The following is a 24,413-nucleotide window of genomic DNA, read 5'->3' on the forward strand; positions in this document are numbered from 1 at the left end:
TATTAAATTTTATTTTTTTTTTTTCATTTCTCTTTTTTTTTTTTTTCTTTTTTTCTTCTTCTTCTTCTTTTCTTTTGTTTTCACTAAATAAACAAGAATGAAGCTATGGTTTTGTACTAAAACATGGCTTTTAGCCTTGGTGATGACTTTCTTTATTGGTAATCTTGTCTTTTGGTCTTACCATCCTCGTCCTTCTTGTGAACAACTCGGTACTTGTCATGAGGTAGCTTTAAAAAACAGAAAACATTCTATACTTTTTTTTTTATCATCTTTTTTATTTATACCATCTTGACCATTCTTTATTTTTTTTATTTTTTTATTTAATAGGAAAACTTTGAACATCATTCAAAAGGTCATCATGATATGCCTCCTCCTCCTCCACCACCACCAGCTGCTCATCAACAACCTCCTGTAGTTGACAAACAACCACCACCACCACCTCCACCTCCTGCTCATGCTGACTTACTCGCTCATGCTCAAACTGAAGCCAACCTTTATGGTTTTCAATATCCTCCTATGGTGGATTCTCCCAAACAACCTGACACGTATTTACCAGGTAATCAAGTTATAAATAGAATTTATTTTTATTGTAGATCCATTTACTGACTTTTTTTTTTATTATTGATAGATACCCACTTGGATTTATCTATTGATCTCAACACAGTGGCACCTACTGCTGATAAGACTACTTTACGGCTCAATAATGAAGAAAAATCAATTTCTTTTTCAAAAGATGCTCAATCATGGCAACTTGGTGTTGTAAGTAGTAGAAGGATCTTTTTTTTTATTTTGGCTTGGAAAGACATTTGTAAATGGAAGGCGGGGTTATTTGAACTACATGGTAATTTGAAACTCATTTCTCCTTTTTCTTTTTTTAGATCAATAGCAAACCTAATGTCTTCATTGCGTCTGATGGTCATTTTCAATCTATAGTAAATCATTATGACCGTGAACATCGTATTTACAGCTTGATGAAATGGATTCTTCGTGTTCATCGTCGTGATCCCAATCGAACTACCCCCTTGATGATGGTTGATGCTGGTACAAAAAAAAAAAAAAATAATAGTTATATATTCACCTCGGATGTTCTAGATTACTTACTCTATTTTTTTCCTTCTTTTTTTTAAGGTTCAAATCACGGTTTATTCTCCATGGTGGCTGGTGTCAGTGGTGCTCATGCTATTGCTTTTGAACCTCAAACTCATTTACGAAGTAAGTTAACATCATATCTTTTGAATGACTTCAAAAAAAAAAAAAAAGATCGACAAATGAATTAAACTTTGATTCTTTTTTTTTTTTTATTGATTTTCTTAGGTGTCATTAATTTTGGTATTCGTACTAATGAAATCTCCGACCGTGTTCGTGTACTTCCATTTGCAGTATTGGATGGATATCGTGAATTACACATGAGTGGATTCGAATTAGATGATGGAGGTATTGGATCTCTGGATTACAACAATGCCAATTCGGCTATCATTACACAAACCATTCGTTTGGATGCTATTCCTAGTTATGATTTATTATACACCTTCAATCAAGGCCGTACTCATCGCAAGACATTGATGACTCCTGAAGAACTTGGATCTGAATATGCCAATGCTTTGAAAAAGGGTTTGGAAGATGAAAAGAAAGGAATCAAGACTGATAAGGTGATACCTGAACGTGTTAGCCTCCGAGATCCTATTCACTTTTTGAAGATTGATGTTGAAGGTTTTGAATTACATGCTTTAGAATCTGCTTCAAAGCTATTTGAAAATAACTTGGTGGAACATGCTGTCCTTGAATTTGGTCCTCCTGATCGATGGGATGTTACTTTTGAAGAAGGTTTGGATGTTGCTGAAAAGCGTCGACGATCTGTAGCTCAATGTAAACGTATTGTGGGCAAAATGATGAATGAATATGGATTCGATGCATATGTACTTCCTTCTATTGGTTGGGGCAATACAGTAAACTTTATGGCTAGGAACGGAAAGGATTTCAGTCACGGTAGTACTTCGGGTAACAAGATCGTTCATCGACTGAATTATTATGACTTTGACAAGAAACCTTTGGAAAATGATGAATTCGAACAAGAAATGGAAGCTAAAAACCAACTCATTACTGAATATGTACCTTTACCTGTGGATATGATGGAAAAATATATGGATGAATTGCAAGATATTGGTGAAGTGTATCTCTGGTTTGCTAAACGTGATAGTCCATTGACTAAGGTAATTATGGCTCAAGGCTCTTTATAGATTTACTCCTCCCCTTTTTATATTTTATTTCACTTTTTTTTTTTTTTTTTTAGTATTACATATTCAATAAAATAAAAACATTTTTTATAAATAATTCGATGATTTATATAATATTAGGAGCAAATGAAGGGGAGGTATCAGTTTACAAGTTTTTGCAAAATAGGTTCTGAACTGAGAATGAATTTGAAAAAGGGAGTGGGTGGGGTTCAGCCCAAATCAAGAAGAGAAAAAAAAAGAGAGTTTTTTTTTTCCCTCCCTCTTTTCTTTTATTTACATATTAAATTTATATCTTTAATAGATGTCCAATTTACATGTCTATACAACACCTATAGCCAGTACTCATACTTCACCTTTATCATTCAATAGTTATCAACAACAACAACAACAAACCGATGAAGAAGCATTAGTAGATTCGATAACATCTTCAGATGAAGAAGACATCAATGATTATAGACAAGGTGGATATCATGTGGTACAGATCGGTGATACTTTTGATAACGATCGTTATATTATCAAAGCAAAGATGGGTTGGGGATACTTCTCTACAGTTTGGTTAGCAAAAGATACAGTGTAAGTAAAATATATATATATATATAGAAGGAAATATAGTTTCACTTTTTTTGCTGAAAACAAGATAGATATAAATAAGGTATACTCAGTTATCATTGTTTTATGATTTCTATTAGGCTCAATCAACATGTAGCTCTCAAAATTGTGAAATCCGATCCTCATTTTTGCAAGAGCGCTTTAGAAGAAATTGAATTATTAGAACAAGCCCAACAAGCATCAACAGTTAATCAACAAGAAAACGGACATCAATATGTTGCACAACTGTTACATCACTTTTGGATTGATACCACAACAGATGGAAACAACGGTGAAAAACATGTGTGTATGGTTTTTGAAGTATTGGGGGAAAATCTCTTATCAGTCATGAAACGATTTCATTATCGAGGATTACCGGTGCCTATGGTAAAAAGAATTACTCGACAAATCTTGGAAGGATTGGCGTTTTTACATGATACTTGTGGTATTGTACATACTGATATCAAACCTGAAAATATTTTGATATGGATCCCGGATGTCGAAACTTATTTGAACAATAGTGAACCATCTTCAACAACAACAATAACTGCACCATATACACCTATCTCTCCTATCGATCCTTCTTCTCCTTCATCTTCTTCAAGACGGGTTAAACGTAAAACGAAACGACAGGAAAAACGGACTGAAGATCCACCTATTACAGGAAAAAGGTAAAGAAATGAAACAGATTAAAAATATAGGAATTGAAAAAGAGAGAGAGAATGTGTGTGTGAGATGATTTACCATTTTTTTTTTATTTATTTATTTCTATAGTGGGACTTCATTCACACTCGAGAATCATTTATCAACACTAAACTTGAACGTATCATCACAACCAACACCAAGAATTGTTCGATCTTCAGCAATAGATTGTACAGTCATAATAAAGAAGGATGAATATGATGATGCTTGGCATGATCGCATTACTGTCAAGATGGTGGATTTGGGAAATGCGTGTAGAGCAGATGGTCGATTTAACCATGTGATACAAACAAGACAATATCGAAGTCCTGAAGTCATTGTTGGTATGCCTTGGAATGATCGTGCGGATATTTGGAGTTTAGGTTGTTTGGTATTTGAACTTTTGACTGGTGATTATCTATTTGATCCTAAATCAGATTCAAAGTATGGGAAAGATGATGGTAAGTGATTAGAAAAAAAAAAAAAAAGACAATACAAAATACTTAACTTTTTTTTTCTTTTTCTTTTTCTTCTTGAATATATAGATCATTTGGCCAAAATCATTGAATTGACGCGTGTGGTTCCAAGAACATTAACGATTGGTGGTGACTATTCAAGAGAATTCTTCAATCAAAAGGGTGAACTCCGACATGCCAAGAACCTTCGTTACCGCCGTTTACGCGATGTGCTTCATGATACCTATTTTATGCCACCCGATCAAGCGGATAGTATTAGTGAATTCTTATCACCAATGTTGGAAGTAGATATGGCCAAACGATCAAGTGCAAAGGATATGTTGAAACATCAATGGCTTGTTTGATAATATTTTTGTAGTATTTATATATATAGTATACATAGTTTATATAGTTCATAGTTTTATTAGTTAATTAGAAGTTAGTTAGATTTGATTGATAAAATATACATATTTTTTTTTTTTAATGCTCCCCATCTTTTGTATTTTTTTTTTTTTATTACAGCCGAAACCTTTTTAAAAAAGTATAAATCTTACCCCTTTTTGTTTCCATTTCCGTTTTCCCTCTTTTTTTTTTTCTTTTTTTTTTTTTTTTTTTTTTTTTTTTGTCCTCAAAAACCTGACCACAAAATATAATGGAACTTAGCCCTGTACAAGCACATTATTTGAAAAAAGAATTGATCACACTTCAGTTACAACAAGAATTAAATTGTTTAAAGAAAACACCAAAACTAGATGAACTGTTTTCTAAAGACGACAACTCACAATTCCCTTTTTTACGTTATCTCTTCCAAAACTTTGTTGTGGATTTCCCTTTATTGAAGAAAGAAGGCAATAACGCTCAATCCGAGTTTTGGATTAAATGTCAAACATTCCTGGATGAATTTCGCAAAGTGAAATTGGATACTTATACACCCAAGAACAAAGCTGCCTCTCAACGTCGAGTACTCATGTACAAGATGGAAAAAATGTTTATCATTGCTCTATGTGCTTCTATCAAGACTACTCAAGATGACCAATATAACAACAGCAACAATGTAACCATTCGTACTGAACAACAACCCTTTGACGAAAAAGATGATTTATCCAAGGAAGCCGAAACAAAGCTCACTATGTACGAAAATGAACAGAACTATTTACAATGGATCGGGGCAAACCAGGGACTGGATATCAACGTTATTGGTGTACGCGACATTGTAGAAAAACGGACATTACGCGAAAAAGTTCATGCGGAATTCTTGGTACGTGTTACTTATGATCAAACTACTCATGTTGTGGCCCATCGACATGGTGATTTCCGAAAATTACATGATGACCTTCAAGCTGCCTTCCCAACCATTGATATCCCTCCTGTGCCTAGCAAAGCTCATGATGCCTCTTATGAATCCCAACAAACTAAGGATGATGAAAAGGAACAAGTACTGTATCGTGAGAAGGATCGCATTTTACTTCGTGTGTTTTTACATGAAATCGCCAACCATTCTCGTCTTGCCAAAAGTGATATTTTTGAAACTTTCTTGACTAGTAATACCATCGAATTGACGGAAAAGGAAAAATTGGATGTGGAACAACGATTGGCAATGGATCAACGACGTTTAGATGAAGAAACTCGATTCAGGGAACAAGTGGATGCGCAAATGGATCAACTCAATGACTTGTTGGGTATGTTGAAGAAACAAATCGTTCGTCCTGGTGGACTTTTGGAAATCTTTGATATTATCAAGAAAACGGACAAAATTCAAGATTTGCCTGATTCTCTTCGAAAAGCATTTGAATGGGGTAGAATCAAGTATGTACTATAAAAAAAAAATATATATATATTAAGACAGTAATCGAAAACTCAATTATTGTTATTTTTTTTTTTTTGGAAAATAGTTTTGCATTTGTACTTCATACGCAATTCTTGACATCAGATCGTGCTGTAGAAAATACTGCCAACCTGAAACGAACCCATTCTTTGATGCCTTATCGTGCTATTGCTCAAATTCTCAAGGTATCTAATCCATTTGTTATGGTCAAAGGTATACTGGATTTGTTTTTGGCCCAACCATTTGGTGGACGTAGTTTATTCCAAAGGTAAATAGTAAATAAAAAGGAATATACATGTCTTCTCACTTACCTTTTTTTTTTTTAAAAAAAAATTACTGCAGAATTATCCTGGTCAATATGAATGATCAAGCCAAAGAGTTACAAAAGAATATCGATGCTTTGGAAAAACAAATCAATGATCCTAGCTTATGTACAAAGATTCGAAATGCAACTGAAACTTTACTTCCAGATGGTGAAAAACTTGGTGGTAAGTTCATATTATAGGAAGGAGTAAAAAAAAAAAAAAAGGATCACAAGACTAATGTAATTCTTTATTTTATGCTTATAGTGGATACCCCTATTGCAGAGACGATTGCATTATTACAAAATCAAGATATCTTACCTCAACTTACACCAGAACAGATCAAAAAAGTGGCCTTAGTGAATCAAAACAAAGAAAGCAAACAACTAGTCCAACAATTATATCATTTATGGAAACTGTATGGACGACAACGTGAACATGAAGTGATGATGACTTTAATGTTTCAAGGCGTGACTGGAGAACTGATCAAGGACTTGTTTGCGATCTTTTATCAACCTCTTGCTCAAGTATACAGGTCTGCTAATATTGGTGACTCGGTGAACGATATGGCAGCCTTTTTGGATGATTTGATCAAACTTTTGGATAGTTTAGATGTGAGCAATATCAACAACACTGCTCAGCCATTTGTAGAATTGGTGCAACGACATGAGCAAAAGTTTTACCGATTTGTGCATGATGTCCATGCTAATGACACCACGCATTTGTTTGATGATCTTTTACGGTATGTGGATCAAGTTTCTAGCTTTGCCATACATGGATTAGGACAACAAGAAGAAAAATTAGATATGGCAAGTTTGGTGGAAGCATCTCCTTTAGTAACAGCAGATCAATATACAACTCTTCAACAAGAAATTGATCAAGTACATCAATATTATCAACAACGAAAGGAATTACATTTAGCAAGACAAAAAGCTAAATTGATTCAAACGATGGAAGGTGGTTATGATCGAACAACACAAGATATTTTGGAGTTCCTACCTAGTTCTGGTAGTGGTTTAGCACCCTTGATTCAAGATATGGTTGAATTGGATATGGAAGAGGATTCGGATGATGAAGACTCGGTGGATGAGAATAACGTTGGTGATACCCCTACCAGTGGATTGGCCCATGAACTTTTATTGACTCCTCCGACATTGAAGGTTTTGCCTCAACTAGTACCTTTCTTTGCTGACCAAGTGGCATATATGATGCGTAGTTTATAGTTATAGTTTTGTACTATTTGTATTAGTTAGTTACTACTGAAAATATGTGAAAATAAAAAAAAAAAGTTCGTATCTTTTACTCTTTTGTACTACTTGGATGCACGGATAGCTTCCGAGAAAAGCATTGTGTAGGTTGTTGCCTTTTCTTTTTTTTTTTTTTTTTTTTTTTGGTTTGTTTGTTTTTTTTTTTTTTTATGTTATCATCTGTCTATATGACTAACATAAAAAAAAAGGGGGGAGGTTGAATTAGTTACTATCTTTGACTATTGGAAATGGAGGCATGATGATAAAATAGTTAATATAAACAGAGCATCATGCTCTGTTTCGACAGTGTACAAAAAAAAAGAAAAACGCCTTGTATCACATAAGAGAATATCCCTTTTTTTTTGCGCGGCATATCAAAAAAAAAACAACTTTATTCTTTTAATTTTCTTTTCTTCTTTCTTTTTCTTCTTCTTCTTTTTTTTTTTTTTTTTGTAAGTAATTTTTTCTTTTGAGAACAGCACAAACATACACACGTGTATCCAGGTAAAAAGAAAAAAAAGAAAAAAGAGAAAGAGAAAGAAATAGAAAAAAAAAGAGTCAAATCATAAATGAAATATTATTAAAAAATCTTGTTGATTTTCATCTAGTAATGACGACCTATGACCAATTTTCATTCGACATGTGTACAAAACAAAACAAACGAACAAATCATGCTAAAGAAGAAATCATTATACCTTGGTGGAAACCATCCTGTAGTCAAGAAAAACCGCCTTATACCTATGCCACCTTGATTGCTCATGCTCTTTTATCAAGTGAACATGGATGTTTGACTTTAAATGAAGTTTATCATTGGATTTCTAAACATTATCCATATTATGTGATTGGTTGTGGTGGATGGCAGGTAAACACGTTTTTTTTTTTTTTTTTGGTTTTTCTTTTCTTAGACTCTTTTCTTTTTTCTTTTTTTAGAATTCTATCCGACATAACTTGTCTCTCAAGAAAAAAACATTTAGCAAAACAAAACGACCTACTCAAGATAAGAATCAACGAAAAAAAGGATGCTATTGGAAATTATTGAAGGAAGCTGAATCTGATTTTATTCATGCTTTAACCAAAATGGGTGGACAAGCTACTAGACGTAATGAATGGTCTACTCAAGAAAACGAAACAAACAAAAACTCTTCTTCATCCTATTTCTCTCTCAAACGAACTACTACATTGATGCCATCTACCATGTTTATTACCCGACCTGAAGATTATCAACATGAAAACGATAAGAAAAAGAAGAAGGCAATGGATGGACACACATCTATCAAGGAAAAGTCTAACAATCAATGGAAACAAATTTATCATTATCGCCATCCTTATTCACGTTCACCGTCATTGTCATCTTCTTTATCATCATCATCATCGTCATCATCATCACCATCGACAACAACAGCATCGTCAACTTCATCATCATCATCACCACCAAGTTCATTATTCTCTATGTTTCATACCATTCGCTACCGAACAAGTACAGCCACAACGACAGCATCATCGCTATTGGATAACGCAACCAATCACAGAAAAAGAAAACGATTGGAGTCTAATAGACAAGATAACCACCACTATCAGCAACAGTATCAATATAAGCAACAAAGACGAGGCTCCTCCATTGAACCAGAGGATACGTTTTATGATTCAGGAGTAGATGTGGATTATCATTACAAACGACCGAAACAGTTAGATACAACGATGACAACAACGGGTGCACCAGTGGCGCCTATTTTCTTGGACCCTCTACCTCCATCCACCTATTCATCTTCTTTTCTATCACATGAACAGTTATTCTGGCAAGATTCTTTATCGGGAGAACAAGCAAGATTAGAAGCGACGTGCTTTCCTATGGATACATCTCATTCATCTTTATCATATGATGGACAAACCAAGTCTACCTGTCTCACAAGGTTGAACGATGATCAACATTCTTATTTTGAACAACAACACGATATTTTTGACCAGTTTTTATGTTTTGATAGTATTTGATTATTAGTCTTTTTTTTTTGATCCTCAATAAAAAAAAAAAAAAGTGATATTATTTTTATCTACATATGGTAATCTCTACATGTTACACCCATTAAGAATGCTGGATTCATCGAACTTGCTGGTTGGATGATCAATACGGATGATCTTTTTTACTTTTATTTCTCACTGTTCTTTCATCCTCTTTCTTTTTTTTTTTTTCTGTCTACAACGTCCATCATTATTTTTATGAATCATTCAACTTTAATCATGGAGTCAATTCAATATATTAATATGAATGGGCTCTTATTCTTTCATCTGGATTGATCCTTTTACTGATGGTTAGTTTTAATCTAATATGATAGAATATCCTTTTTTTTTACATTGCTTTTTTTTTTTTTTAATAAAGCTGTAACACATTTATAATTGTCATCGCTGTTTTATTGTCGTTGTTGTCATTTCAACTATTCTTTATAGACATCAATTAATTAATCATCCATCATCAAGTACTGTCGCAACTTGAAAGTATAATTTATTGATAAGACAAACGATTAAATAGTACGCTGGAAACTAAACTATTTTATTTCAAAGAATCAAAATAGGGAGCAAGATTGGGACGTTTGGTGAAAGCTTTAACGAATTTGGCAACATTGGGATAGTCCTATAAAGCAAAAAAAAAAATGAAACCATTTAATACTCTTTTATTTATTTATTCCATTCATCACTTACTTCAACATGCTTCAAAGCAATGAAATCATCATCCAACATATGGTAGACCAGGAAATCAGCGTAGGAGATCTTAGAAACATCATTAAAAGAAAATGCAAACGTTTAGTCACAACAGGGTAAATATTTAGATGAAAATAGGAAAAAATAAAATAAAATAATTACCTCTTCACCCAAGATATAGGGTCCTTCATTTCGACCATAGATAGTGTCATAAATACCCAGATATTTTATGGTGTCCTTTTCAAAATGTTCCTTCAATTTTTCTTGATCATCACATCTGACTAGAACAACCCATGTACCAAAGTGATCTCTCACGGAATCGGCAACACATTCAAGGATATAATTTTCATCATCATTTGATCCCATGTATTTACCTAAACAAAATTGGATGAATTAAAAAAAAAAGTATGATGATCATCTTCTTTTTATATATATACCTAATTTTCTTGCCAAATAACGCATAGTTGGCACTGTTTTAGCCAATGTTTTTCCATCAACCTCTACATAGGGCATAGTAGGATGAAGCACCGATCTTTTGGCCAGATCAGCTTTCATTTCTGGCCAACCAGATAGATCATATCTATCATAAGTGTAGTCAATACCAGAATCTTTCAATAACAAGTTCAGATTTTCACCATAACCAACAGTAGCTATAACCAGATAAAAAAAAAAAAAAAAAAAAAGTTAAGATGTCATATGGACTATACTCAATATTACTTACGAGGTTTGTCTGCGAGATCAAAGTAGTGGAGACTGACTGAAGTGATGGTCATTCTGTTGATTTTAAATTTTTGTGATAAATAGAGCAAAGAAAAGAGTAAAAAACATCCTCCTTTTATAACCGTAAAGTTTTTTTTTTTTTCTTTTGTCAGTATTCGGATGGCGTAAGCCTACTATCATGTCAAAGAGCTTACGCAAGAACAAGCTTACGCAAGAGTGAGCATACGCAAGAGTGAACTTACGCAACGATCATCCACTGTATATTACTAGAATGGTTTAGACCCTCGTGTGCTGCGCCACATTGTGATGCAAGATATTGCTTGTCATTCTTAAAAGGTTATGCTTTGTCATGACAAGACGCGTAACCTTGATAACGTTTCATTAACAAATCAAAAAAAAAAAAAAAGACATTAGTAGTCAAAGATCACTTAATATTCATCATCATCCATCATCATCATCATCATCATTTACTCGGCTTGTTCTAATAGTATCATATTCATTCCTTTGATATACTCCCCGTTGAAGTTTTTTTTCTTTTTTTTCGCCTTTTGTTTAGAGTTCCAGATAGATGGTTCAGGTGATGATCATCCTTCCATGTTTAGCAACAGTTACCTCTTCGGGACATGATCGTTGTCAAGGATTTATTTTATCACGTCGATGGATCGATCAATAAGAGTGGTTCTACCCTGACAGATCAATCTATTTCTATCATCAACCATCAAAAAAAAAAAAAAAAAAAGATGAACATAAAAGAAAAGATATCAACCAAGACTATTTGTTTATTGATAGAAGCAAAGTACAATAAAACTAAACTAATCATAATTTAAGATCTAGGCTTTTCCTTCTTTTCCTTGTACAAGGCAATGAGAGCAACACCAGCGACCTTGACTACCTTGAAACGGACACCAGGAATATCACCAATAGCACGACCCTTACGACCAAAACCAGCAATCAAGACTTCATCGTTTTCGTCGACATAGTTCAAACAACCATCATTGGGCACGAAAGCAGTAACCTTCTTACCATTCTTGATCAATTGGACACGGACACACTTACGAATAGCAGAGTTAGGTTGTTTGGCTTCGACACCACTACAAAAAAAAAAGGTGAGCTTTTTATCCATATTTTTCTTATTTATTCACTTACATCTTTTCAAGAACAATACCCTTAGCATGAGAAGCACCACCAAAAGGATTGGAACGGAAAGCAGTACCCAAGGCACGCTTCTTGTATTGCTTGTCAGCCCATCGTTGTTCACGACGATGGTTGCGCAACTTACGAGCGGCATTCAAACCAGAAGGTTGACCTATATATATATAAAAGAAGTGAGTGGTCGATAATAGTGTTATCAGTTTTTGATCAAGAGTGAACCCAGATAAAGTAACAGATGTGAATGGAAATAAATGTACTACTATAAAAGAGGTTTTCGAAGTTGTTTTTATGTATGTCGAGTGAAGATTATTGTCATTGTACATTTGTTTATGAATTCACCATTGAGGGAGAAAAAAAGAAAATAAAAAAAAGAATATTTTGTTGTTATGTCGAATGTATCCATCCATCCATCCATCCATTCATTCATTCAATCGATTTTTGATTTTCCATCATACATGTTGTTGTTACTTTATCTGATCATTCGACTAATTGTAGTTGATTCGACTTACCCATATTGTAAGATAGATTTTTGGAGAAGGTAGCAAAAGAGGAGGAAGAAAAAAATTCAATTTATGATCACACACACGCGGTGGCCGGCAAAGGAGTTTCAAATTATGATATATTACAATGTTTTTTTCTCTTTTTCTTTTCTTCATATATAAAAAGGAAAGTCTACTTCTTTTTTTTTTTCTTATTTAGTTTTTTTTTTTTTTTTTTTTTTTATAATGTTAAATTAAAAACAGATTTGTTTTTAGATCTGAAAAATCCATCCATCATGATGGTTGTCAATAGGAGACCAGTTCAATGAAGGTTCCTGTCAACACAGTCGGAGCGTGAATGGAATGTTTTTTTTTTTCTTTCTTTCTTGGTTCCTTCAAAAAATGGCTTTTGTCCTTTTTTTTTTTTGTTTTTCTTCTTTCTTTTCTTTATCAACCTTTTTTTTTTTATGTTTGTTCGATGATGACTTCTCTGTTTGACATCAATGCAGACGAATTTGTTGGTTTAATAGCCAGATATGTTGATTCGATAGTATTGACTCTTATAGTCACTTTTGGTATTTATTATATCTTCGTCAAAGGTAATAAAAAAAAGTAATATTTAATTCTCCTTGATCAAGTTTGTTACTTTTCAAGTTCTCATACTCTTTCCTTTACTCCTTCTTTTTTTTTTTATTCTTCTTCTTTTACTTCTTCTTTTCTTTACTAGGCAAAACTCAGTCTCAACCTGCTGTCAACAAAGATAGATCAGTCCCACCTACTTCGACAATTCATGCATCCAAATCTACCATTGAAACTGCACACACGACAGACCAATTGAAACCTCAGGACGACAATATCACTTCTACTGCTGCTACTACTATTGTTGCTGCTGCCACTGGCATTGTAACTTCCTTATCAGTACTTAATGATGAAGGGGACGATCACGACAAATCTGTGCCCGACTTTTTATCCGATATCTCTACGTCCTCTGTGGAAACAGATTCAACTGCTGTGGGTGGTGTTACTGAACAGACTTTGGACTCTCCCTCTATCAAAAAGGAAAAGGATGCTCTCATAATAGCGGACAAAGGTGATCTTGCCAATGAAAAAGTGAATGTTATGGAACACGAATGGGCGACTTTGGATAGCACAAGCAACAACGAAGAGGAATCCTTGGAAAATAACGCGACGAATAACAAAGATACTACAATGAAATCATCAAATGATCTTCAAGAAAACTTGATGGCACAATCAGTAGCAGTGACGGATCAGGTGGAATTCCAGGAACGACATGATATCAACTTGAACAACGAATCTATTGGGATGATACTGACTGATGATAGAATGAGCGATGCAGAAACCACCAGAAAAGGGCAACAGGAGCAACAATCAGAGGTGGATCAAGCTGAAGATGCTGACCAAGTTGAAACGTTCATCACAAATGCGAATGAAAACGACACTACCAATTGTATGAGCACTGAATTAACAACAACAACAACTACTACTACTATGACTATTACAGATGGTGATAATGTGGCTCTATCTTCTATCAAGAACGATATCACGACGGCAATTCAAAAGGAAAAGGGCGTTATTGCTTCAACGACGGACGTCATCAATGGAACGAATGACTATATGAATGATGAAAATTCAACAAGTGAACGTCACGAAGAATTGATGTATACTGAACAAACGGATAACAACGAGTCATTCACACAGATAAAGGAATTGCGATGTTTGCAAGATGAAACCAAGTCTCTTGAAAACTCAAGTTCTGTCGAGATGCAAAAGGATGACAACAGTGATGAAGCAATGGGATTGGCGACAACATCCGTGGATGAAGTACAAGTTATTGGACAAACAGAGTCGATGGATAGTAGCGAGCAATTGGAATTGGACAAGACGGCTATTCAAACCGAATCCCTAGAAGGACAGATGGAAAAGGACAATGATATAGAGGCAGATCATCAAGAGGAAATGGATCAGAAGGTACAAACTGTTTTAGTGCAAGTTGCCAATCAAGGGGAACTTTTCGATCCATTAGTCGATCAGGTGGAACCCAATAACCAAGTGGAAAAGGCAGATGATGTTGACAAGGCCGTTGATGATCAGCAAACAACAACAGATATGCAGGAAGAAGATGTCTTGGCAACTGGATCGGCTATCAGCGTATCGACAAAGGAAAGTGAAGTCAACCATGCATTGGATTCTAGTTTCATGATACCAGTCTACAACAAACCTAAGCAAGACATGTCTCGATTGGAACGTATTGGTCAACAACTACAACCTTATATTCCTCTGTATAAATCTAGGTGTGAATTTTGGCCAGGATGTACAAACAATCATTGCAAATATTATCATCCCTACATTGAGTGCAGGTAAAAAAAAAAAAAAAAAAAAAAAAAAAAAAGATATTCTTATTCATATTTTGTTTATTTTGATAGAAATGGAAAAACATGTCAATTTGGAAAGAAATGCATCTTCTTGCATCCGAACGATTATGTGGATTACAAGAAAATGAAACAAAATGGTCAACTCAAGAAAAAGTCGAAGAAGAACAATACCAAGACATCTCGTAGGAAGCAACAAGTCAAACCCAAGGACAAAAATGAACATAGTATAGTTTAGTTTCTTCCTGTTCAATTCAATACCCCTAATAGACAAGTCTATGGGTTCTTCACATTCTTTTATATATATATACGAATTGCATTTTTATTTATTTTGTTTACATCATTACTTGTATATATACAATATTCATCTTCATTCACTTTTTATAGATTTTTCTTTTTTATATTCATAGTTTTCTGATTCTTTTGATTCATCTTTTTTTTTTTTTAAGTCTACAATACAATAAAGACTCTTGGGCGATTCGTTGTAACATTTTTTTTTTTTTTGAAAATTCCTCAATGGATGAACGAGATAAAGTGATGAAAATACCAAAATAGTTTTAGTTGTTTGTAAATGTACGTTGCTTATTTTGATTGATCATGGCAAACTGATGATCAAGGCGATGATTCAGGAAGAAAAAAAAAAAAAAAAAAGAAAAAAAAGTAAAAAAAAAAAAAAAAAAAAAAAAAAAAAAAAAAAAAAAAAACAGGTGACAATATGATATAGGATGTAAAAAGAATGTTTGTTTATTATCATGCTTTCAATGGTTTTTGGATAAACGGATCTTTTGGGGGTGGAATAGGAAGTGCATAAGAAGGGGAATCATGAGTAAAGGAAGACTGTCTAGATGGATTTGGAGTAAGTGGAGGAGAAGGGGAAGAAGGTAATAATAGAGAAGAATAAGGTGACGTTACTAAAGAAGAGGATGATGATGATGAGGGGGATTGAAGGAAACCTAATTTTTTCTTGATGATCATGGTAGTTCTTGAAGTTTGATAACAGGTAGCACATAGGATGTCTGATGTACGATTCTTGTCGGGCATTGGTTTTTCTTGATGAATCAGTTGCATGCATTTGGCACAAGTAAAATCCACATTTTCCAAAGACCATGGAGATTGTTGTTCACCATAAGTTTCGGTTTGTTCATAATCCAGACACGCCAATTGAAAAGATGTCAATACCGAATCCAATTCTTGTGTTGATGATTGTTGTCGTAATAGATGTTGAATAGATACGATTTTCTGATCTACCGCTAGACAAGCAAGTGCCATTCGCTCCGTCCAAAATGTCAATCCATCTTTCCATTGTTTGTTACAGAGATTTTCATTCTTTGAGATCCTGTCCCGAATACATTGGATGTCAATCTTAAGTTGTTCATGTGCTTGTTGATCTTGATGAATTTCCCTTGCAGCAGCTATCCTCTTATCTTTGATAGCATCAATGACGTGCCGACAAGCGGCTACCTGCGATTCAGCCAGCTGATTCTTCTTTTGTGCTCGAAGGTACTTGCGTTTATAAGTATGTCCAAATAGAGGTACTTTAGCATATCGATGATATTGGTGCTGGCGGCGCTTGTACTTTTCATAGCGTTGGTGGGCGTGCGTTCGTGTATCTTGAAGTTGTGATTCTTGTTCCTGGATCCGGTTTGTGTAAGTGACAATCTCTTGTTGAAGTTGATGTCGTCGTTCAATAAGCTTGTTCCATTGCGTTTCACGTCGTTCCATCAGTAATCGATCTTCACAAAGTCGTACTTGATATTGTCTTTGTAATGCTGCTATTGTCCAAGAATAGATCCTTGTCTTCTTATGCCTAGCCTGAATTTCCTTTTCCATATCCTTGAGTCGTTGAAACACTGCTTTATTTCCATCAAGTGCTAATTGTTTTATCTCATCTGCTTGTTGTTTTGTAATAGTTGAACTTGGAGGTATCATATTTAGAGAAAAAAAAAAAAAAAAAAAGGAAAAAAAGAGAAAGAAAAAAAAAAGAAAAGGAGTAAGAATAAAATAAACTTTTTAGACTGACTTTGAAGATTCAAGCCTTGGCATAAACATATCAAAAAATATCAATATCCTTTTTTTATTTATATACAAAAAAAATAACAGAATAAATAGGCTGATATGATTCTAAAAATAATAATCTAAATAGTAATTTGAGACAAAATATTGGCAGCCACCACTTTAGGTTCAGGACGAATATCAACAACAATCACGTTTTCCACAGCAGCATTAGGTTCTTCCAAAGTATCCAATTGAGACTGAAGTAAAGATGCTCCAAAGAAATGATTTTTTCGAGCTCCCATTCTTTCCGCTAAAAGTTCAGGAGAACCCTTCAAATATACAAATGTCACTTTGGTCTTGTCTGTAGGTACTTGACACAAGATATCTCGGTATACCTTTCGAAGTGAGGAACAAGTCACTACCAACGCTCTACTACTTTCTTCTTTCTTGTTGTACAATCCCTCAGTTCGTTCAATAATCGTATCCCGGATCTTTTCTAACCATGACCAACGATCGTCGTCCACCAAAGGAATCCCTTTTTTTTATAGATTCAAAAAAAAAAATAAATCGTTAGTTTATAAATTTATCTAGAAACTATTATATTATTTTTACCAGCACCCATCTTCTCAACGTTCGCAGGAGGATGTAATTGATCGCCTTCCACATAATCACAACCCAGTAACTTTTGTAATTCTTCAGCAATGGAAGTTTTGCCTGAACCACATACACCCATAACAATAAATACAGGTACTGGTTTATGACTGTCGACCATGGTGATCAAAAAGTTAAAGAAGCGAAAAAAAAAAAAAAAAAAAAAAAAAAGTTGGGGTCCCCCACGCTTTTACTACCAAATCGGAGAAAAGAAGGATGTCATTGAAAGCCAATCATTGATTCAGTTAAAACTTTATTTCTTTATTGAATTTTCCCGTTCAACAAATGCAATCTAAGAAGATGTTGTATAATAATAATCTAATAAAGACTTCGTATCGTTGTTGTCATTGTTCCGTCGTTTAGAGGTTGATGTTAATCGTTTCTTTCTATTATTATTATCCATGTCATCATCCAGTTGTTCCTGTAAAATCGATCTTACTTCCATCTTGGTCAAACATTCGTCTACATGATGATTGAATTGATGATTATCCATGTGTTGTTGTAATCGATTGCAAATAGGGCAGATAAGTTGAATCATCGTTGATATTGTTTGTTGTGTATCATCAGAATGTTCCCTTTTTGCTGGTATCCTCTTTTTACTTGTATTGGCTGTTGTAAAATACTATAAATAAAAGTGTTCAATCCAATAGATGTGACAACAACCATCATTATTTACCTTCTTCATACCATGATCTTCATTTGTCTGAGGTTGTAAGGATGACATTCGGATACCCATCAATCTGATATCCACTGGCAATTCTTTCTCCACTAGCTATCATAGATATAAAAACATTAGTCACCATTGTAATAGTTCTTCCTTCTTTTTCTTTACCTCTTTTGCAATCCTTGCGATGTCCTTACTATTACTGATATAACCAGGAAATGTCTTTGATCGGACACGTACAGTGAACGATGTCAATTTCAATTTGATGCCCACCGTTTTTCCTCGTAATCCATCTTTTGCCAAATCTTTTGCCAATAAATCAGACAATTCATCCACTTTTCTAAATAATGCTACACGATCGGATATTGGTGAGAACGTTCTTTGGAAAAAAAAATCATCAGTATATATATATATATATATATATATATAATATAAAAAAATTTTTTTTTTGTTTACCTTTCTACACTCATACTTTTTCGAGCTGATTCCAGATGTAAATTTGAAGATCCTATTCCTAGATAACATCGTAGCATAAATTTGAAACTGATAGGACTAAGGAGTTTATAAAGTAGAGCTCGTCGATGATATATATCTCCACATGTCTTGACATCCAAAGCTTCCAACACTCGTTCAGTGACACGACCAACACCAGAAACCTATAAGGAATAAAATAGATGATTAGCATCTTTTCTATTCTCTTTTTCTTGTTCCTTACTTTTCGTATTGCGAGTGTTTTCGTAAAGTTCATGATGGCGTCTTTTTCCATTGGTAAAAAATATTGTCCATTCGGTTTATTCATATCACTACATACTTTCGCCAACATTCGATTGGCAGCTATACCTGAAACAGAGAAAATAAAAAAAAAAAATAGATAAGTAAAATAGTCTTTGTTCGTTTGATTAAGATCACCAACCTGCACTAGCTGTCAACTTGGTTTCTTCAAATATTTCATTTCTTATTTTCTGTACAAGTTCTTCTGGTGACATATCAGTGGTACTGAGGTACTAAAAGAAAAAAAAAAAGGTTAAGACGATATTTACTTTCATATTTGTTTTACCTTTGTCAAATTCAGATATGCCTATAAAGAAAAAAAGAATAGTAAGACTATATGCATTTATATAAAAACAACAATAGTTGACTTACCTCATCCAGACTCATCGGTAAAAAATCAGGATCATATTTGGTAAAGATCGCTCTTACTTTTGCAGAAGCAGCCCGATATTTTGGAAAATGTAAAGGTATCAATTTCAAAGATGGACATAACTTGATGGCAATAAATCCAGGCATACCACTTCGAACTCCAGATTTGCGTGCCAGGTAATTGCTTGTACATAACATGGACATACCACCCACAGCCATAGGTACATCTTTCAATGAAGGATCATCCAATTCTTCAACTGAAGCATAGAAGGCATCCATATCCACATGACAAATACATTGAGTCAGATCTCGACTATCTTCCATTTCCCGAATCTGGAGAAGAAAAACAAATGTTAAGTATGGTGAAAAATAGAATCATGTAAGAACTCGATGTTCCTTTTTTTTCACCTTGTGATCCACGATTTTTGTTTCAAAAGATAAGTCCAAGTCTTTGATTTGATCATACCTCCATAGCATTTCATCTATCCTCTTAGTTAAAGCTTGATCTTTCTTGCGTTCATTTTCAAAAAAGGCAGATCCCTATAATGACAAATAAATAAAAATCCATCATACATCACCAATCATTAGCGATATATATATATCAATAACCTACCTTGGAAGCTTCATATATTATTTGATTGACTCGTTCCTTATCCAATGAATCCAATCCAGCCTATATATATTACATATAAAGAGAGAAATGAATGATATTGAATATATCATGGTTTGTATTTCTTTCTGTTTCTTTTATTATATATACTATTTTTGTTACCTTATGAGCAGATGCACCTGCTAGACGACTTCGAAGTGAAGTTTGGTGATTGTTCATGTTGTCGACTCCTGTACTACTAGACTCTTGATCGTGCTGTGCCACAGCTTGATCAAACAATGCTGCTGTTTCTTCATCAAACGAAGGGTCGTCAAGAAAGAGATCCTCTTCTTCAATCACTTGAGAAGAATACTGTTCGTCATTGTCGCCAGAAAGTAAATCACCCATATTTTCCTGATAAGTCGTGAGAACGAATAATTGTATAAGAATGAAGAAGACTACAAGTGAAGGAACAATTGTCCTGTCCAATTTTTTTTTTTTTTTATAAGCAAAGGATTCAACTACCGCTGGTGCTCATGAATCCAAAATTTGGGCATCCATACAGATTATACAGTATGATCAAATTGGGTATGAATTATAATGATGATAATCACTTATATAATTATATAATATATTCATTTGAGATAAAATACGTTGAAACTATGATTTCGTTTAGCTCAATAACTGTGGACTGATTTTTTTCTTATATCCAAAGCGGACGTTGAAACGATGTCAAGAAAGATTTTTCACCACATTCAATCATTTCTTTTTTTTTTTTTTTTTTCAACTCTTGACATTCAACCATGCTCTCCCGACTTTTATCTTCAGTATCGAAAACTGCCAAATTCAATACATTAACAAGACTTTATCGCAAGTACTCCACTGTTGTAAATCCAAACAATGCCTACGACGTTGTCATTGTGGGTGGTGGTGTTGCAGGCACTGCTCTTGCATGTTCCATAGGTACTATTTTTTTTCCTTTTTTTTTTTTTTTTTTTTTTTTTTTTTTTACGCGATACATTGTTTAACTAAACTCTCTTGTTTGTTCCTTTTTCTTTTAGCTAGTAATCCATTATTAAAGGATCAACGAATTGCATTGATAGAAGCCATGGATTTGACAAATACACTGCAATGGTCTCCTCAGCAAGACATTTACTCGAATCGGACAGTATCTTTAACACCGGGGTCTATGGCATTCTTGAAGCGTAAGTAATAAACTATAAAAATATGACTATTCTTACTCATCTTTATATATGTAAATAGGTATTGGTGCAACACATCATTTGTCACCAGGACGCGCCAATCCTTATACTGATATGCAAGTCTGGGATGGCGTGACAGGAGCTCGTATTCATTTTGACGCAACATCGTTGAACCCTCATGATGCATCTAATGACGTCGAAAGTCGAAACACAATCGCCTACATGATTGAAAATACCCATTTACAACATGCTCTTTTGAAACGATTAGAACAATGCCGCGCTGAAGGTGCTCAAGTGGATATTCTACAACGTGCTCGTGTGTCTACTATTGAAAAGGAACCTATGTCTGATACTGACGATGGTTTGGATCTTTCGGATTGGCCTGTCGTACATCTTGAAAATAAAACGAAGCTTCATGCTAGATTATTGGTAATATCTTGATATATTATGACCACAATCTCATTTATTTATTTATTTTCTGAATGATAGATTGGGGCGGATGGGATCAATAGTCCTGTACGCAAGTTTGCATGTATAGAATCATTAGGATGGGATTATGATGCTCATGGTGTAGTAGCTACTTTGAAATTGGATTCTTTGGATCATCAAACAGCTTGGCAACGATTTTTACCTACTGGTCCTATCGCTATGTTACCTGTACGTATATACAATAAAAGAGTATCTTAACTGATCTCTTTCTTTCTTTTTTTTTTTTCTTTTCTCTGTTTTGATAGATGGGTGAAGGATATGCATCCATGGTATGGTCTACTAAACCACATTTAGCCAAACTTCTTAAAACAATCTCTGAGGAAGATTTTGTACAACTGGTGAATGCTGCTTTCCGTCTCAGTCATGTGGATTTGGATTACTTTTACAAACAACTGGATAATGATAAGGCATTTCCATCTTTAGCTTCCGAGGTAGCATGGCGAGATGATGTGATAAACAAGTCAACCAACGAAATCTTACCTCCCAAGGTGGTTCAAATTCAACAAGCTAGTCGTGCCAGCTTCCCTCTCAAGCTACGAAACTCTGAACGGTATATTTCTGATCGTGTAGCTCTCGTTGGGTAATGATCATTAAAAAAAAAAGGACTTAGACTATTTATCTATTTGTGCGAACTCATAATGAATGGATTCTATTTGAACTAGGGACGCTGCTCACACTACCCATCCATTGGCTGGACAAGGATTAAATCAAGGATTATTGGATGTGGAATCATTGACAAATGTATTAGTTCAAGGTACTTTGGAAGGACAAGATATTGGAAACATCAATTTACTACGTGGTTATGCCTCAGATAGATATATTCGAAATATCGTGATGATTAGTGCATGCGACAAGATGCATCGATTGTTTGGTACAGATGCTGCTCCCATTGCTTGGTTAAGATCTTTTGGATTATCTACTCTTAATAATCTAGATTCTGTCAAGGTATTACCCAAAAAAAAAAAAATGGATCTGTGAAAAAGGACTAAACAGAATATGAACTCTTTTTTTTTTTATGTTCTTAGAGTGAAATTATGAAGTATGCTATGGGCGTAGAGTATACTGGTGCTACATCATCTTCTTCCCAATAACAACAACAACATCATCATCATTATTATTATCATACAACCATCTAGTAATATTCTATAGATTAGTGCTCACTTTTTTAATACAATAGATATGACTTTTAGTTTTAAAATTTCTGATTGTCTTAAAATTATCTCAAATTGGAATTGTGTGTGGGGTGCGGGGTTTTTATTATCACTTGCCAGGTTAAAAAAAAAAAAAAGCAAAAGGAGGTTTATTATTTTTTTTTTTCTTTCTTTCTTTTATATAATAGACTTTTCCAGCGTCATGACTGATACTAAATCATTCACAGCCTCGACTCATATGGTATTATAGAAAAAAAAGGAAATGAAGGAGGAGAAAGAGGACATGTGAGTGACAAAGTCGATAGTGGAAGAACATATTAAACAAGATAGACTGGTTGAATACTGTGAAACTGACTTTGTTTATATTTATTATTATTAGGATCAAGCCTTGGCAGGATTTGGTGCTGGTCTTATCTCCACTACTATACTTCATCCTCTGGATGTTATCAAGATCCGTTTTCAAGGTAAGATTAAAAAAAAAACCACTACTAAACAAAGATATCACTGACTTTTTGTGAACGATTAGTGGATGCTGCCAAACACTCAACAAAAAGACCTTTGATTGGTGGGACTATCAAGTCATTTCGAGATATAATTCAACATGAAGGTGTTTTTCGAGGATTATATCGTGGTGTTTCTCCTAGTGTTGCTGGCGCTACTGCAAGTTGGGGTTTTTATTTCTGGTGGTAAGGCACTTGAATGAGATTGGAAGAGGGGTGTTTTGAACCAATCATTTACGTTCGTTTGATTTTTTTTTTTTTTTTTTTTTGATTACAGGTATAGTTTGATCAAAAAACAAATGAAAAAGGATGATCAAGGAAAACTAGCAGCTTGGCAACATTTATTAGCATCAGCAGAAGCAGGTAAAATAATAAAAAAAACAGTTTGGTTAAATGACATTTATATTTATCTATTGTATGATAGGAGCCATTACTGCGATCATGACAAATCCATTATGGGTTATCAAAACAAGAATGTGTACAACAACTAGATATACGGCTGATGCATATACCGGATTATGGAATGGATTAAATCGACTTGCCAAAGAAGAGGGAATTCGTGGATTATACCGTGGTATGGTACCTGCGTTGTTCGGAGTGTCTCATGGGGCTATCCAATTCATGGCATATGAAGAAATGAAGAAATGGAGAAATGATCTACGACAAGCTCAAGGTGATATTCCCAAGGATGAACTCAATGCAAAACTTAGTACAATGGAATATTTAATCATGGCTGTTTCATCGAAAACAACAGCTGCAGTGGTGACTTATCCATATCAAGTATTACGTAGTCGATTACAGGTAAAAAAAACAATGATTAACTGAAAAAGAAAAAATGCCACTAAACTTTTTTTTTTTTTTGATAGAATCGTGAAACAAAAGATGAATATCGTGGGGTCATGGACTGTATCAAAAAAATCAAATCTGCTGAAGGTTATGTTGGATTCTATAAGGGCCTGGCGCCAAGTATCATTCGTGTCCTTCCTGGTACCTGTATCACCTTTTTAGTATATGAAAATATGACTCAATACTTCAAAAATCATGCATCATAAATTTAGAATAGACGTAAAATTAGAATATAGATTTAGTTTTTCATTTTGATTATTTATTTATCTATTTTTTTTTTTTTTTTTTTTTTGTAAAATATACAATTTTTTTTTTATTGTTTTGAAAGATACCAAACTACAATTGAATAAAGACACTATATATAATATCATCATCAAAATATGTATGTATGTTGATCGTGTGGTAAGATGGCTAATGTA

The 24,413-nt window shown here is 34.1% G+C and overlaps 13 protein-coding genes across 13 annotated transcripts; 8 read left to right on the forward strand and 5 right to left on the reverse strand.

The window, feature by feature from the left end:
* The first annotated feature begins 36 nt into the window (after positions 1 to 36).
* Positions 37 to 789, forward strand: BX664DRAFT_176673 (uncharacterized protein). Its single transcript, XM_051540012.1, has 2 exons — positions 37 to 223; positions 328 to 789. Exons 1-2 carry the CDS (start codon positions 98 to 100, stop codon positions 604 to 606), a joined length of 405 nt encoding a protein of 134 aa, XP_051398403.1. The 5' UTR covers positions 37 to 97; the 3' UTR covers positions 607 to 789.
* On the forward strand, positions 790 to 2,252 carry BX664DRAFT_176674 (uncharacterized protein). Its single transcript, XM_051540013.1, has 3 exons — positions 790 to 1,041; positions 1,129 to 1,212; positions 1,315 to 2,252. Exons 1-3 carry the CDS (start codon positions 972 to 974, stop codon positions 2,235 to 2,237), a joined length of 1,077 nt encoding a protein of 358 aa, XP_051398404.1. The 5' UTR covers positions 790 to 971; the 3' UTR covers positions 2,238 to 2,252.
* A 269-nt stretch (positions 2,253 to 2,521) lies between these two features.
* On the forward strand, positions 2,522 to 4,448 carry BX664DRAFT_283934 (kinase-like domain-containing protein). The gene is made up of 4 exons (XM_051541613.1): positions 2,522 to 2,807; positions 2,924 to 3,493; positions 3,597 to 3,964; positions 4,049 to 4,448. The coding sequence occupies exons 1-4, from the start codon at positions 2,536 to 2,538 to the stop codon at positions 4,321 to 4,323; spliced, it is 1,485 nt and encodes a 494-aa protein (XP_051398405.1). The 5' UTR covers positions 2,522 to 2,535; the 3' UTR covers positions 4,324 to 4,448.
* Positions 4,449 to 4,573: 125 nt separating this feature from the next.
* On the forward strand, positions 4,574 to 7,425 carry BX664DRAFT_300647 (uncharacterized protein). The gene is made up of 4 exons (XM_051542352.1): positions 4,574 to 5,764; positions 5,851 to 6,051; positions 6,126 to 6,271; positions 6,353 to 7,425. The coding sequence occupies exons 1-4, from the start codon at positions 4,611 to 4,613 to the stop codon at positions 7,306 to 7,308; spliced, it is 2,457 nt and encodes an 818-aa protein (XP_051398406.1). The 5' UTR covers positions 4,574 to 4,610; the 3' UTR covers positions 7,309 to 7,425.
* A 374-nt stretch (positions 7,426 to 7,799) lies between these two features.
* On the forward strand, positions 7,800 to 9,321 carry BX664DRAFT_387642 (uncharacterized protein; the record flags this gene model as incomplete). The annotated part of the gene is made up of 4 exons (XM_051549397.1): positions 7,800 to 7,836; positions 7,941 to 8,194; positions 8,263 to 8,615; positions 8,811 to 9,321. Exons 2-4 carry the CDS (start codon positions 7,943 to 7,945, stop codon positions 9,319 to 9,321), a joined length of 1,116 nt encoding a protein of 371 aa, XP_051398407.1. The 5' UTR covers positions 7,800 to 7,836; positions 7,941 to 7,942.
* Positions 9,322 to 9,693: 372 nt separating this feature from the next.
* BX664DRAFT_283940 (class gamma glutathione S-transferase 2) lies at positions 9,694 to 10,916 on the reverse strand. Its single transcript, XM_051541614.1, has 5 exons — positions 10,748 to 10,916; positions 10,464 to 10,676; positions 10,189 to 10,400; positions 10,027 to 10,095; positions 9,694 to 9,958 (listed from the first exon to the last, which is right to left on the reverse strand). Exons 1-5 carry the CDS (start codon positions 10,797 to 10,799, stop codon positions 9,878 to 9,880), a joined length of 627 nt encoding a protein of 208 aa, XP_051398408.1. The 5' UTR covers positions 10,800 to 10,916; the 3' UTR covers positions 9,694 to 9,877.
* Positions 10,917 to 11,569: 653 nt separating this feature from the next.
* Positions 11,570 to 12,221, reverse strand: BX664DRAFT_351749 (40S ribosomal protein S23; the record flags this gene model as incomplete). The annotated part of the gene is made up of 2 exons (XM_051547662.1): positions 11,570 to 11,837; positions 11,893 to 12,221. The coding sequence occupies 2 exons, from the start codon at positions 12,219 to 12,221 to the stop codon at positions 11,570 to 11,572; spliced, it is 597 nt and encodes a 198-aa protein (XP_051398409.1).
* Positions 12,222 to 12,855: 634 nt separating this feature from the next.
* BX664DRAFT_338291 (uncharacterized protein) lies at positions 12,856 to 15,389 on the forward strand (the record flags this gene model as incomplete). The annotated part of the gene is made up of 3 exons (XM_051546402.1): positions 12,856 to 12,989; positions 13,142 to 14,755; positions 14,822 to 15,389. The coding sequence occupies 3 exons, from the start codon at positions 12,856 to 12,858 to the stop codon at positions 15,003 to 15,005; spliced, it is 1,932 nt and encodes a 643-aa protein (XP_051398410.1). The 3' UTR covers positions 15,006 to 15,389.
* Positions 15,390 to 15,488: 99 nt separating this feature from the next.
* Positions 15,489 to 16,718, reverse strand: BX664DRAFT_338292 (uncharacterized protein). The gene has a single exon (XM_051546403.1). It carries the CDS (start codon positions 16,694 to 16,696, stop codon positions 15,518 to 15,520), a length of 1,179 nt encoding a protein of 392 aa, XP_051398411.1. The 5' UTR covers positions 16,697 to 16,718; the 3' UTR covers positions 15,489 to 15,517.
* Positions 16,719 to 16,774: 56 nt separating this feature from the next.
* On the reverse strand, positions 16,775 to 17,545 carry BX664DRAFT_338294 (shikimate kinase). The gene is made up of 2 exons (XM_051546404.1): positions 17,375 to 17,545; positions 16,775 to 17,297 (listed from the first exon to the last, which is right to left on the reverse strand). Exons 1-2 carry the CDS (start codon positions 17,532 to 17,534, stop codon positions 16,903 to 16,905), a joined length of 555 nt encoding a protein of 184 aa, XP_051398412.1. The 5' UTR covers positions 17,535 to 17,545; the 3' UTR covers positions 16,775 to 16,902.
* A 15-nt stretch (positions 17,546 to 17,560) lies between these two features.
* On the reverse strand, positions 17,561 to 20,467 carry BX664DRAFT_338298 (uncharacterized protein). Its single transcript, XM_051546405.1, has 11 exons — positions 19,990 to 20,467; positions 19,831 to 19,890; positions 19,626 to 19,757; positions 19,221 to 19,550; positions 19,135 to 19,155; positions 18,991 to 19,081; positions 18,793 to 18,917; positions 18,534 to 18,733; positions 18,246 to 18,456; positions 18,090 to 18,185; positions 17,561 to 18,035 (listed from the first exon to the last, which is right to left on the reverse strand). Exons 1-11 carry the CDS (start codon positions 20,212 to 20,214, stop codon positions 17,706 to 17,708), a joined length of 1,821 nt encoding a protein of 606 aa, XP_051398413.1. The 5' UTR covers positions 20,215 to 20,467; the 3' UTR covers positions 17,561 to 17,705.
* A 133-nt stretch (positions 20,468 to 20,600) lies between these two features.
* On the forward strand, positions 20,601 to 22,695 carry BX664DRAFT_338303 (uncharacterized protein). The gene is made up of 7 exons (XM_051546406.1): positions 20,601 to 20,769; positions 20,868 to 21,011; positions 21,070 to 21,437; positions 21,498 to 21,665; positions 21,743 to 22,077; positions 22,160 to 22,442; positions 22,523 to 22,695. Exons 1-7 carry the CDS (start codon positions 20,610 to 20,612, stop codon positions 22,586 to 22,588), a joined length of 1,524 nt encoding a protein of 507 aa, XP_051398414.1. The 5' UTR covers positions 20,601 to 20,609; the 3' UTR covers positions 22,589 to 22,695.
* Positions 22,696 to 22,804: 109 nt separating this feature from the next.
* BX664DRAFT_338304 (flavin-adenine dinucleotide transporter) lies at positions 22,805 to 24,272 on the forward strand. Its single transcript, XM_051546407.1, has 6 exons — positions 22,805 to 22,889; positions 23,028 to 23,112; positions 23,175 to 23,334; positions 23,426 to 23,511; positions 23,573 to 23,949; positions 24,015 to 24,272. The coding sequence occupies exons 1-6, from the start codon at positions 22,851 to 22,853 to the stop codon at positions 24,198 to 24,200; spliced, it is 933 nt and encodes a 310-aa protein (XP_051398415.1). The 5' UTR covers positions 22,805 to 22,850; the 3' UTR covers positions 24,201 to 24,272.
* Positions 24,273 to 24,413: the final 141 nt, after the last annotated feature.

The sequence above is a fragment of the Halteromyces radiatus genome (assembly GCF_025201355.1).
Source record: "Halteromyces radiatus strain CBS 162.75 chromosome Unknown BX664scaffold_6, whole genome shotgun sequence".
Taxonomy (NCBI): domain Eukaryota; kingdom Fungi; phylum Mucoromycota; class Mucoromycetes; order Mucorales; family Cunninghamellaceae; genus Halteromyces; species Halteromyces radiatus.

Bases quoted from the DNA above. Each gene is read 5' to 3' on its own strand.
- BX664DRAFT_176674 (XM_051540013.1), top strand. From the start codon at position 972: ATGAAATGGATTCTTCGTGTTCATCGTCGTGATCCCAATCGAACTACC. The intron at 1,042-1,128 runs GTACAAAAAAAA...CTTTTTTTTAAG, and splicing joins CTTGATGATGGTTGATGCTG to GTTCAAATCACGGTTTATTC. The intron at 1,213-1,314 runs GTAAGTTAACAT...TGATTTTCTTAG, and splicing joins ACCTCAAACTCATTTACGAA to GTGTCATTAATTTTGGTATT.
- BX664DRAFT_338298 (XM_051546405.1), bottom strand. From the start codon at position 20,214: ATGGGTGATTTACTTTCTGGCGACAATGACGAACAGTATTCTTCTCAA. The intron at 19,891-19,989 runs GTAACAAAAATA...TAATATATATAG, and splicing joins CAGGTGCATCTGCTCATAAG to GCTGGATTGGATTCATTGGA. The intron at 19,082-19,134 runs GTAAAACAAATA...TTTTTCTTTTAG, and splicing joins CATATCTGAATTTGACAAAG to TACCTCAGTACCACTGATAT.
- BX664DRAFT_283940 (XM_051541614.1), bottom strand. From the start codon at position 10,799: ATGACCATCACTTCAGTCAGTCTCCACTACTTTGATCTCGCAGACAAA. The intron at 10,677-10,747 runs GTAAGTAATATT...ATCTGGTTATAG, and splicing joins TGATCTCGCAGACAAACCTC to CTACTGTTGGTTATGGTGAA. The intron at 9,959-10,026 runs GTAAGTGATGAA...TTTGCTTTATAG, and splicing joins TTGCTTTGAAGCATGTTGAA to GACTATCCCAATGTTGCCAA.
- BX664DRAFT_338294 (XM_051546404.1), bottom strand. From the start codon at position 17,534: ATGGTCGACAGTCATAAACCAGTACCTGTATTTATTGTTATGGGTGTA. The intron at 17,298-17,374 runs GTAAAAATAATA...TATAAAAAAAAG, and splicing joins CGTTGAGAAGATGGGTGCTG to GGATTCCTTTGGTGGACGAC.
- BX664DRAFT_300647 (XM_051542352.1), top strand. From the start codon at position 4,611: ATGGAACTTAGCCCTGTACAAGCACATTATTTGAAAAAAGAATTGATC. The intron at 5,765-5,850 runs GTATGTACTATA...TTTGGAAAATAG, and splicing joins TTTGAATGGGGTAGAATCAA to TTTTGCATTTGTACTTCATA. The intron at 6,272-6,352 runs GTAAGTTCATAT...TTATGCTTATAG, and splicing joins AGATGGTGAAAAACTTGGTG to TGGATACCCCTATTGCAGAG.
- BX664DRAFT_338303 (XM_051546406.1), top strand. From the start codon at position 20,610: ATGCTCTCCCGACTTTTATCTTCAGTATCGAAAACTGCCAAATTCAAT. The intron at 21,012-21,069 runs GTAAGTAATAAA...ATATGTAAATAG, and splicing joins GTCTATGGCATTCTTGAAGC to GTATTGGTGCAACACATCAT. The intron at 21,438-21,497 runs GTAATATCTTGA...TCTGAATGATAG, and splicing joins AGCTTCATGCTAGATTATTG to ATTGGGGCGGATGGGATCAA.
- BX664DRAFT_176673 (XM_051540012.1), top strand. From the start codon at position 98: ATGAAGCTATGGTTTTGTACTAAAACATGGCTTTTAGCCTTGGTGATG. The intron at 224-327 runs GTAGCTTTAAAA...TTTATTTAATAG, and splicing joins AACTCGGTACTTGTCATGAG to GAAAACTTTGAACATCATTC.
- BX664DRAFT_338292 (XM_051546403.1), bottom strand. From the start codon at position 16,696: ATGATACCTCCAAGTTCAACTATTACAAAACAACAAGCAGATGAGATA.
- BX664DRAFT_283934 (XM_051541613.1), top strand. From the start codon at position 2,536: ATGTCCAATTTACATGTCTATACAACACCTATAGCCAGTACTCATACT. The intron at 3,494-3,596 runs GTAAAGAAATGA...TTATTTCTATAG, and splicing joins CCACCTATTACAGGAAAAAG to TGGGACTTCATTCACACTCG. The intron at 3,965-4,048 runs GTAAGTGATTAG...TTGAATATATAG, and splicing joins AAAGTATGGGAAAGATGATG to ATCATTTGGCCAAAATCATT.
- BX664DRAFT_338304 (XM_051546407.1), top strand. From the start codon at position 22,851: ATGACTGATACTAAATCATTCACAGCCTCGACTCATATG. The intron at 23,512-23,572 runs GTAAAATAATAA...ATTGTATGATAG, and splicing joins ATTAGCATCAGCAGAAGCAG to GAGCCATTACTGCGATCATG. The intron at 23,950-24,014 runs GTAAAAAAAACA...TTTTTTTGATAG, and splicing joins TATTACGTAGTCGATTACAG to AATCGTGAAACAAAAGATGA.